Source organism: Habropoda laboriosa, unplaced genomic scaffold (genome assembly GCF_001263275.1).
Source record: "Habropoda laboriosa isolate 0110345459 unplaced genomic scaffold, ASM126327v1 scaffold314, whole genome shotgun sequence".
Lineage (NCBI taxonomy): Eukaryota > Metazoa > Arthropoda > Insecta > Hymenoptera > Apidae > Habropoda > Habropoda laboriosa.
The window spans coordinates 1-10,487 of NW_017100447.1; the positions used below are offsets into that span (position 1 = coordinate 1).

At 34.7% G+C, this 10,487-nt stretch overlaps 1 protein-coding gene across 1 annotated transcript; it reads right to left on the reverse strand.

The window, feature by feature from the left end:
• Nucleotides 1–86: 86 nt before the first annotated feature.
• On the reverse strand, nt 87–7,693 carry LOC108575901 (esterase FE4-like; the record flags this gene model as incomplete). Its single annotated transcript, XM_017938834.1, has 7 exons — nt 7,425–7,693; nt 5,432–5,569; nt 2,807–2,963; nt 1,941–2,458; nt 1,193–1,361; nt 537–715; nt 87–234 (listed from the first exon to the last, which is right to left on the reverse strand). Coding segments are annotated over exons 1-7 (1,549 nt in total), but the record flags the coding sequence as incomplete, so codon positions are not given.
• Between the last annotated feature and the right edge of the window lie 2,794 nt (nt 7,694–10,487).

Below are 10,487 nucleotides of genomic sequence, written 5' to 3' on the forward strand. Positions count from 1 at the left end.
TTCTCTACTTTTTGTGTTGCGGAGATAACCGATGTGGCAAATGAGGGGCTCATATGAACTCGTGTTAAAATGATTTCTGTGCTCACCGTAGTGAACCGGAGATCCGGTGCCGAAAGTGTTGCTAAAAGTACCCTGATACGAGAACAAATAAAAATAACTGTTGGAATTCATCACTTCCGATTGATAATTCAACATTTGTTGCGCTGCATAGAAAAATGCAGCATCGGTAAGCACCTGTAAAATTTAAAAACTCAGGAATAAAGTTTGCAAAATCCGTTAAAGGGATCTTTATATAGACGTCTAACATCAAATCTTTTCTACTACTTCCCATTCCATCGTGATTAATTATTAAACTCAGACTCTAAGAACTTTTCTTCAAAAGAGAAAAGAAAAACTGTATTTGAAATTTTCGTTCGAATAGGATAAACATTCCTAATTTTTCATTCTCAACTTCTCCCCATTACATTTCACTGCAAGTCAGGAAATTTTTCTTCTGATTTTTTAAATGCCGTCTATACATAAAGAAGAAGACGCACCTCTGTGATATTTTGCACCAGCGTCGATCGAGAAACGTTCCCACCGAAATAGAAATCTTCAATTGCGGTCACAAACTTGCTCGTGTTCGAAATTAGTTGATAATAATTCGTTAAGAGGGGCAAGTACCTATCGAAGTTGTCGACCAGCTCGTCTTGCATGGACTCGTGCACCAGGATAACTGCGAATAAAAACGATGAACTTCTTAAATAATTTCATTCAAGGTTAGAATCGTATCTCGTGAGAATAATCGTTGTATTTGAAGAGAAAACAATTTTGAAATAATATTTCGTAAATTATCAGACTTTGAATCGTGGTTTGCACGATCCTCAGGTGAGTGTAACTTGATTTTTCTGTTTGAAAAGTAAGAAAGCTTCAATGAAAATGGAAGATTCTATAGTTTTTTTTTTTATTATTCGAAGTTTAAGATTCAATTATTTATTAAGATTCGATATGTAAAAATTAACAACGTAAATGTTAAATAAATCGTTGATTTAATTTATCGACCATCTCGTGTGAATATATGGTCTTTTAATTTTCTGAAATTGGAAGTATATATGGAATGGCTAGATACTTGTTTTAATAAATTACTCGTAATTGTAATATGGTGGTGTTAGAATTTTTTGCATTAGTAATTGTTAATTTTTGTTTAATTTACCGTCTGTTTTGATTAGTCCTTCGTCTTGAACGACTCCCATGATAAATGGTATGTCCTTGTAGAGGCGATTTTTGATCGTTACCAAAGGGGGCATCGTTACGATGGCGTCTTCTGAATCCTCTTCGATGGTGGGTCCAAACAAGCAGCAGGGATTGTTCCTCCACATGTACTGTGTAATAGATACATGAAATTAACTGTTAATTCGCTATTATTTAATGTTATACAAAAATGCACTGTTTAAAATCAAATTTAATACTGTTTCGTTACTATTTAATATTATCCTAATGTTAACTATTCCTCGTGAAAACTTCAAATTGAATAGTTTAGATTAGGATAAAAATAAAGTCCTGTAACCTAACAAGTTACAACAAATTGAATCTCATTATCCTAACTCAATACTCCCTTAACCCTTTATTATTTCCTACGAATTCTTATTTCCCATTCACAGAGCTGTAAAACAATTTTTTTGTAATATTCTCGTTTACTTTAAAAATAAGCCTGGCATTTTTTTAAATTACGAAACTTGAACAAGTGAAGAAACAATTGTAGAATCGGGGCCTTCATTCCCAAAAATAGGAAACCGACACGGGGGAATAGCTAACGGAGTGGTTGGCGTACCGCGCAAAGCCTCGGCTTTGGTAAGCCAAAGGTCCCGGGTTCGATTCCCGTTAGGTCCCTCAATAGTTTTTCGTCGTTGGTTCCTGCACAATTAATAAAACCACTAAAAATACTCAAAATGATTTCTTACCAAATCCAAAAGTACAGGGACGATCTTGTTGGCCTCAATGTTTCTCAAACACGACATCATCTCTTCTTCCTGCTCTTCACCATACTCTTCTTCCTCGTCGAGATAGTTCTCCTCTTTTTCAGTCGTCTCTTCAGGTTTCACTGTCGTCGAGTTTCCCTCGAAATGACCTTCACTCGTTGTTTCATCCTCCTCTTCTTCCCCTTTTTCTTTCTCAGGAAGACAACCGAGTGTCCTTGCTACATGAAATCCCGCGAGTCTCGCCCAACGTGGTGTATTCAGAGCCCATGAGCACAGAGCAATCCCGCTCTGCAGAATGTACCTGTGGAATAGTCCGTCCGTTTTGCTGCTCAAGGCCAACAGGTGCACCGTGATACTACCAGAACTGTGGCCCCATAGCGTCACGGAATTTGGATCACCATGAAACGATGCAATGTTCTCCTGTATCCATTGTAACGCCATTCGAATGTCTTTTAGGCCATAGTTACCTGGACTCGCTTTGCTGCTAGTGCTGAGGAAACCTAGGTCAATGACGAGGATTTAATCGTTAGAAACTGGGTTTTAAAAGTGGGACTTGTGAATGGTACTTATTTATACAGGGTGTTCGATAACGATAGGAAGAATTCGCTGTAAAAGTGTTATTACGAGGAAATATGAACTAATGACGAGAAATTAAACGTTGAAAACAATGTTTCAGAAGTGGAAACTACGAAAGGTAATTTTATACAAAGTGACCAGTAATTACAAGAAGAAACTTTTACCTTTTGGGGTATTGACACGTTCAAACGAAATTAAAAAGGCACTTGTTTGTTCGCTACAAGCGAATGACCCTGTAAATTTCGGTGGTTCAATTATGAAATTATCATTACCCAGAATATTCAAACGATAGTTGGGCGTGACTAGGATTACATTTTGTTCCATCAAGTAGTTTGGCGGAAACACGCTGCCGGATCCAATGGCGTATCCTCCGCCGTGTATAAATACCATCACCGGAAGTTCTCTGTTCTCCTCTCGTTTCTCTGAAATCTACAAACATTTCCATTAACAACGTCACTGTATGTACAGTAACAAGTCGATAATCCTAGTTAACAGCAACAATAAACAAACGCAACTTCGAAATGTGTAACACACCGGGTGTCCTTGAAGTAGCCAAATATTACAGTTGACATTCTGTGGATAGCTAAGGAAAAAATAAAATAAAAACTCTTAAAAAACAAGAGTTCTTGAGACAAGAAAATTGTGCAAAAATTTCCTCAAACATTTTGCAGATTTTTCTAAAAGTCGTTATTTTTATCGAGTTCCTCGTTGAAAAATAAAGAAACATCCGATGCAATACATCTTTTTATTGTGATTTATTTAATTTCGCCAAGAAAGGGTTAAGCCCAGGTACAGTGGAAAATTAGAAAGTTGATGACAGGATGACGTGACATGAAAAATGAAAAAAGAGAGTGATCATCCAAGACTATATTTTTACTTCTCAGTAAGCATTTTATTTCGGACTGTCTGAATGATTTGTGCTATTCTCGACATCAGCGAAGTATATTTTAGACAGTTTGAAGCGAAAGACCAAAAATAATTCATAGGTGGCTTAATTTACAAAAATTTACACACTATAATATTTCTAGGTAAAGGACAGTCTTATCTTGCTAAATGCGAAACGATCTTATTATGCAATGTTAATCTAAGTACCGTGACACATTGGAATATAGTTTAAAAGTGAATATCAGTGAAAAGTGAAAAACTAAATATCATAATGTAAAAACGAAATTTCTATGTAAAATAATACTTCGTTAATCTTTTAGTATGAATATATAAAAATGGTGATTATCATAACATTAAAAACTATTTACAGTTCCTTTCATGTGGTTAATAGTGAAAGGAAAGATTCGAGAAAAGTTCATTTCTAATAATGAAAACATTAATACATCATTGCGTGAAACATTGAGACAATTACCTGTCTCATAGGCTAAAAAATTGAAGACTGGACTAATATTTGAAAATATTAAAATAAAAATAAAGTAGCAAGGTACGTGTAAAAAGTAAATGTTAATATATTTTCTTAAGAAATAAAATTTTCGTTTACTAGTGACACTTACAAGCTTTTTTATGTCCAGTCTTTAATTAGCCTAAGATTGTTATTATAGTGGACTTTTCCATAATAAATTTCCAAAATTTGAAACAGAAATTTCAGAATATATAATAGAAAAAGGTATTCAATTTTTAAATACTAAAGCGACTTATGAACCATCCTGCATAATGAAAAGGATTATACTTGTCATTAAACAAGTGCAATTTCAGACTCTCTCACTACAGCCTCTAGACATTTGATTTTCCCTGTCATTAAAAAAAGTGGAAAAAACTATTGCTCTTTTAGAGAGTGCTATTTCAAATGAAACTATAAAAATACTTCACCTTGAATCGTTTAGATTTAATTAAATCGCGAGTGGACCATGTGATCCAATCGAGCTCGCATTTCAACGAACATTTCTACTCGTTCTATACTTGTTTAGAGTTCCGTGTGAATTCTGCGTTTTACGCGTGCACCATCTCGAAAGCAATATATCCAGCGACGATTCCGAATGCGATCGCAGCTTTCAAATTCAGCAGCAATCAAGTTTTAGTATTTCTCCTACTTTATCGAGATCAACTATTCATTCAAGAATTTCTCCTTTTCCTCTCAATTTTCACAGTTATTAGCTGTGGTTTCTCTGTCACTTTTTTTTCCTCTTCGAAAGAATACTTATTTCTTTTTAACTCACCGGCGTTCCATATCGCTTCTCTAATACTGCGTTAAACATTTCTTCATATACGAGCCACTCAGAAGGCAAAACGGTTAACTCCACATTTTCAAATTCTTCCAATTTTAGTATCAAATCACATGCTTGGTGCTTAACTCGTCATAAATAAAACAAATATTTAATTTGTTGGAGATAGTCACTTTGACTTCTGAATGGATCGTACACAACCCCTGCTTTACGATTCATTTAGTAGCTCAGCATACAAGCGTTAGCTGTACACTGTTTTAATACTACGTCAGGTAACAGAAGCTAAAATATTGCACATTATTCACATTTGACAATTCTCAGATTTACAAGTTAAAACTATAGCTGCAACAAAGATGAATCTTTCTTGCTAAGTACGGCTGCTTTTGTCGCACCTTAACCATAATATGTGACACGAGTCTGACTTAGAATTAAATCCTTGTAAACATTCAATTGCTACCTAACATTCATCTCCATAAATCATAGAAGATAATTCGACGAATACTTTAATCCTTACGTTAATAACCACAATTGTCGTCTACTTTATCGTACAATTTTAGTAGTCATCTAAGAACAGAAATTCTAAACTTGAAGCAAACACCAAATAACAAATAAGAAGGAAGATGAAATATTTTAAGTGAGAAAATGTGCAAAACGGTACCCGATTATTGACGTAGGAGTTAAATAACTACCGAAATAACAAATAAATAGAATACAGTATATTGTACTTACTATGGGTACGTAAATATTCAGATAGAGACAATCTTCGTTTCCATGAATTTGCCCTCCTTTCCCTAGCTGAATGCACATGTTGCCATATTCCGTTGCCGAGTAGGTCTCATTCCACGTACGCTTCCAGGGCTGTGGACTCTGTCAATGGAGTATCATAAAACATAAAGGAGTATTAACCCTAGAGCTGTCTTCGGGTCTTTTTTGACCCACCGCCTTTTTATATTTTTAGTCATTTTTGCTGTTATCATGTTTACGTTCCATAACATTATTTTAAACGTTTATTGTCTAGGTTCATATGTCGCGTTGGAAAGAAAAATTATTGCACATAAGATCCTAGGTCCTTTGTGACCCAAAAGTATTAAGTGTACAGTCAAAACGAAGAACGCAGTAGGGTTAACACGAGCAGTGCTTTATTTCAAGCAAACCGTCTAAATCATTGATGAGCCACCTCTTTTTTGCTGCAGGAAAGATTGACAGCCCGTTAATCCAAATTTAACCATTATAGTGCTTTCGTTGCTTATAGGCGCTTTGAAAATTTGCTGGCTAACCATATTTAGATCTTCTCCTGTACTGTTGGACCTTTTTGGTACACTTTCATCTTAATTTAAGCCTTGACTCCTGTTCTTTGCGTACTTCCACCTTAATTTTTAAAATAATGAATCTTAATTTAAAATTTTTTTTTTAATTTGGAATCTCGAAACAAATGATTTTGCGTTCCTGATTGAACGTCCACCGTCTGCCCCGCGAGTTACGTAGAAAATTCTGCGACAGTGGAAGGGATAAAAGCATGTAATTTATTAATTTAAAACTAATTTTATAAAGTGCAATTTTTCATTCTCAACAATGGATATATTTTTATTTTTTTTTATTTTCTGAAAGTGTATCTAGGAGTCGTAACTATTGTCATTATTATATTGTTTCTACTGAAACCATACAATCTTATCGAAAAGGTCGTAAATGCATAAAATTGTCACTTTATGAATAAATTCAGTTAGTTGCAGATTACTTATCTCTGGCCTAAATTATAAATTGGTATTCTGCGATATTTTTGTGTTAATATTTAAATGAAACTCAACAGAACGTATAAGGCAATTCAATTTTAAAATATTGATTTAGAGAAAAATTGTGACGAAAGTGGGGTACTTCTTGTAGATTGAATAAAACTGGTCTGTAGAATATTAATATTGATTTTATTTAATCAATTGATGATATTTTAAATGATTATAATTTAATCTAGGAATTCTATATAAACTTATAGTAATAGCTTGTTTCAAGAATGCATAAATAATTCTGGTGAATAAATTTAAATATAACTGCAAGTTTACTTAATGAGGTGAATAATATTGTCTAAGCATAAATATTTGAACTTTTTTATATGTGATTCTCAAGGACAATCTTTAACTCTCTGAAGTTACTAAAAATATTACAAATTCCACTCTAGTTCTTAAGCATTACAAATTTCCAATTAACAAATCTCTGTTCTAATCTCATAAAAATTGCAGAAGTATCCATTGCGAATTTAATTAAGAATGTACAATGAACAATGCAAAAAAATACAGCAATGTTCAAATCCTGTTCCTTGAACTAACGATAGATTTTTCCAAATAAATAAACAATTAATAAATACACAATTTCTTTTGTCGAATTTCGATGTCAATTGTCAATGTCTACTACAACTTTCCAACTTTAGGCCCAACTCTCAGTTACATTAATCCTTCAATTTCCAGTCTCATTAATCCTTCAATTTTCAACCTCACACAATTCCCAATTTTATTAATCATTTTAATTTTCGACCTTATCCAATTTCCAATTTTACAAACTCTTCCGTTTTCAACCTCATGAAATTTCCATTCTCATGTCCTCCAGTTTTCAACTTCATTAAATTTCCATTCTCATATCCTCCAGTTTTCAACTTCATGAAATTTTCATTTTCATAATCCTTCAACCCTCACCCTCGTCCAATTTCCAAACATAGAAAAACCCTTCTACTCACCCTGAATCTCAGATCACCAACAGGAGGCTCGGCATATGGGATCCCCAAATATTGTGCGATCAGTCTTTCCCTGGTACTCCTGCTCCACATTCCAATAACTGGGCCAAACTTCGTCACCACTTTTGTTGTCGAGGTCCCCTCTAAACCACTCACAACCATCGAAAGCACCATCAACACACTCAACAATTCCTTCCAAACTAATCCACCGACCATCCAATGTCCACGTTGTAATCGATTCATTTTAGCTAGAAGTGCTTTGCGCGGTTACGAGCGGCTGAATGTGACTGAAGCGTGGTGCAACCGTTCAACAGTGGCTATGGCATGTTAGGTGAGGAACGATTAGGCTGATTCACTTTGTGAAACGTGGCACTGAGCCAAATGTGTCCACCACCGATCACTCCGTCTCTTCTTATTTCTTTCATTTCACCTTTCGTTTTACGCTGGTCAAGTTGTTCTCTCGTGAAACGAGTGTTGGTTCAGCTTGTTGCGCAAGAGTTTTCTTGCTGAATCTCAGGTCGGGGATTGAAGCGCGTGTCTAGGATGCTAGTGAAAATTCGTCATGTAAGGTATCTGTTTGCCAAAGTGGATCGCTTTCGTTCTACCTGTGCTCGTTCGTTCGAGGATTATATGGGTATTGCTGATTTGGTTATGCTTCGGTTCCTTTGGGAGCATGTGTTTTGAGGGTTCATAGATAGCGTTTATGTGACATCTTTTGATTCTATTCCAGTCGTGCGTTTACGGTGATAAGTTGTGCAATGTGATAATGTGATTTTGATGTGCGTATGGAAATTTAGTTAGATGGGATAGTAATAATTGAAATTAACTATTTGTAATCATCCAAGTATTCGTTGTACATTTTTACAAATTGAAAAATTAAAATTTACGCTTTTTCTATGAACTTTGATAAGCTGTGCTGTTAAATGCGTGAATTTTCGTGAAATAAAGAAAGTGGTAATTTCACTATCCTCCTTTTTATGAATAAAATTTTCAGTTATCGAGTTATTTAAATTTAAGTCATTGTTAAAAATTAGTTTAAATTTTTTCAAATGAAAATTAAAGAATAATTAGTAACCAATATTATTTTACCAAATTTGTACAAACTCTGAGAATAAGTTTGGTAACAATTTCTCTTCTATTAATAAAATTCTCAGTCGTAAAATTATATTTTCTTATTCTCCTGTAAATTTATTCAAATATTACATTAATTATTCAATTCCCTGTCTTCAAATTATAAAAATTTTACAAACGCCACTTAATTTTTGCCAACGAATAGTAAGAACAAATTTCAAAGTAAATTCTATTAAATTCGATTTATTCCTAAAGATTATCGCTATTGTTAGAACAAATGTAAAATACAAGCTTCTACAGGCAAAAAAAAATGAAGATACACTGTGGCTTACTTGTTTGTTTCAGCTTAATTGTTATGCTCATTCTGCTGATAGTCAAAACACTGTTACATTTGACGGCATTGATGAATCAGAGGCCAGGGTTACTGTGTCGTTAAAGCTGACCATTACGTCGTCACGGTGTATTGATTTTTTTGTCTGTCGATCCTACACTTCCTGGCACTTTATTTATGTACACCATATAAGTGCTTGTCTGCTTCATACACGTCGTATTTTCCTCTGTGAGAAATATTTACTATAGTTTGAATGAAAAAAACATCGGGCCTTTAGAAACTTATTATTTACACGAGGTTTGCAAAAGTTGCTTTATTTGTAATTACGGTAGGGTAATTTCGGGAGAAATGGACCGGCGAGAGAAACGGACCAGGCAAGTATTTCCTACATTATCCGTCAGATATGGAACAAAAAACACCGAGAGCCACGCTCGATCGCTTTCCGTAAAACAAATGTAAAACAAAAGAATACTGACGCGTTCCACATATGGCGGATAATGCAGGAAATACCTGCTTGGTCCGGCTCTCCCGGAATTACCCTAGAATAATAATTGCCAATGTTTACTTTGCAAAACTGACAAGAGACGATCGTTATTCAATCTTCATTTATCACAGCGTTTATATACAGTGACTCTCACTAACATTCGGACACTCTTTAGAACAGTATAACTCTTTTAAAATTAAACTTAACGACTTGAGTTTTTTTGAGAAATTAGAAGGATTGGTATACTAGGTGACGTATACAAAAAATTTTGAAAACTAATCGAAAGATGTATAATAAAATTCAATATTTAACGTGACATTTAATCAAATTTATAGAAGAATAAAAAGATAAGAATTTCATGACTGAAAATTTCATCCCATTTTACGTATATTCACACTACTTTCGTGACTTCGTAAGAGAAATTGAAAGTTGAAGAGGAAAAAGTATCTTTTAACGATGTTCTCAAATTATTCAATTATTTCTAATCTTTCGCGTAAAACTGCACGAATCGCTGTTTTTAACACACACTTTACGTTCGAACTTAACAATCGCTATTACCCTTAACCTGCTTCCCCGTTAAAAGTCCCTTCTTCTTTTTATCCTGGAAGGAAGCATTCTCGGGGCGATTTTTCGTCTCCAATGGGACCATTTAAAGGGCTCGTCTTTTAACGCGGCTGGCGTCAGTAATTGAATTAAGCTGAAAGTTAAGCAGCCTAGTACCTACGAAGCGGCAAATTTGTTAAGTTGAACTGCTAATCTGCCGACTTAATTCTCCGTTATCAAACTCGTATCCACGGGGAGGGGTGAAGGGTGCTTACGAGTTCGGTCGTGTCCAATGAAGCTCGCTGATAAACACGAAGACTACTTAAGCCGGCGAATGTGCCATCAACTGGCGTCCAAATTGCCAAATCTTCCAGTCAACCAGCTCATCATGCCCTCCTTTGGATTCTCTTCTCTTCTTTTTCTTCGTTGCACACGTGAAAGATCACATACAAATACTTCGTTATTTCTGTCGTTAGTGAACTAATACAGTTGTTTTTTCATTCGAATACCTTTAGCTTACTACTATCTCATCATCTTAGATTATCTATTTCATAAATCGCACGATAATCACCTACTCGCATTCTACGAGATCCTTTCAGTTTGCACGACAAAGATTTTCCTGTTTTATCAGGATTAA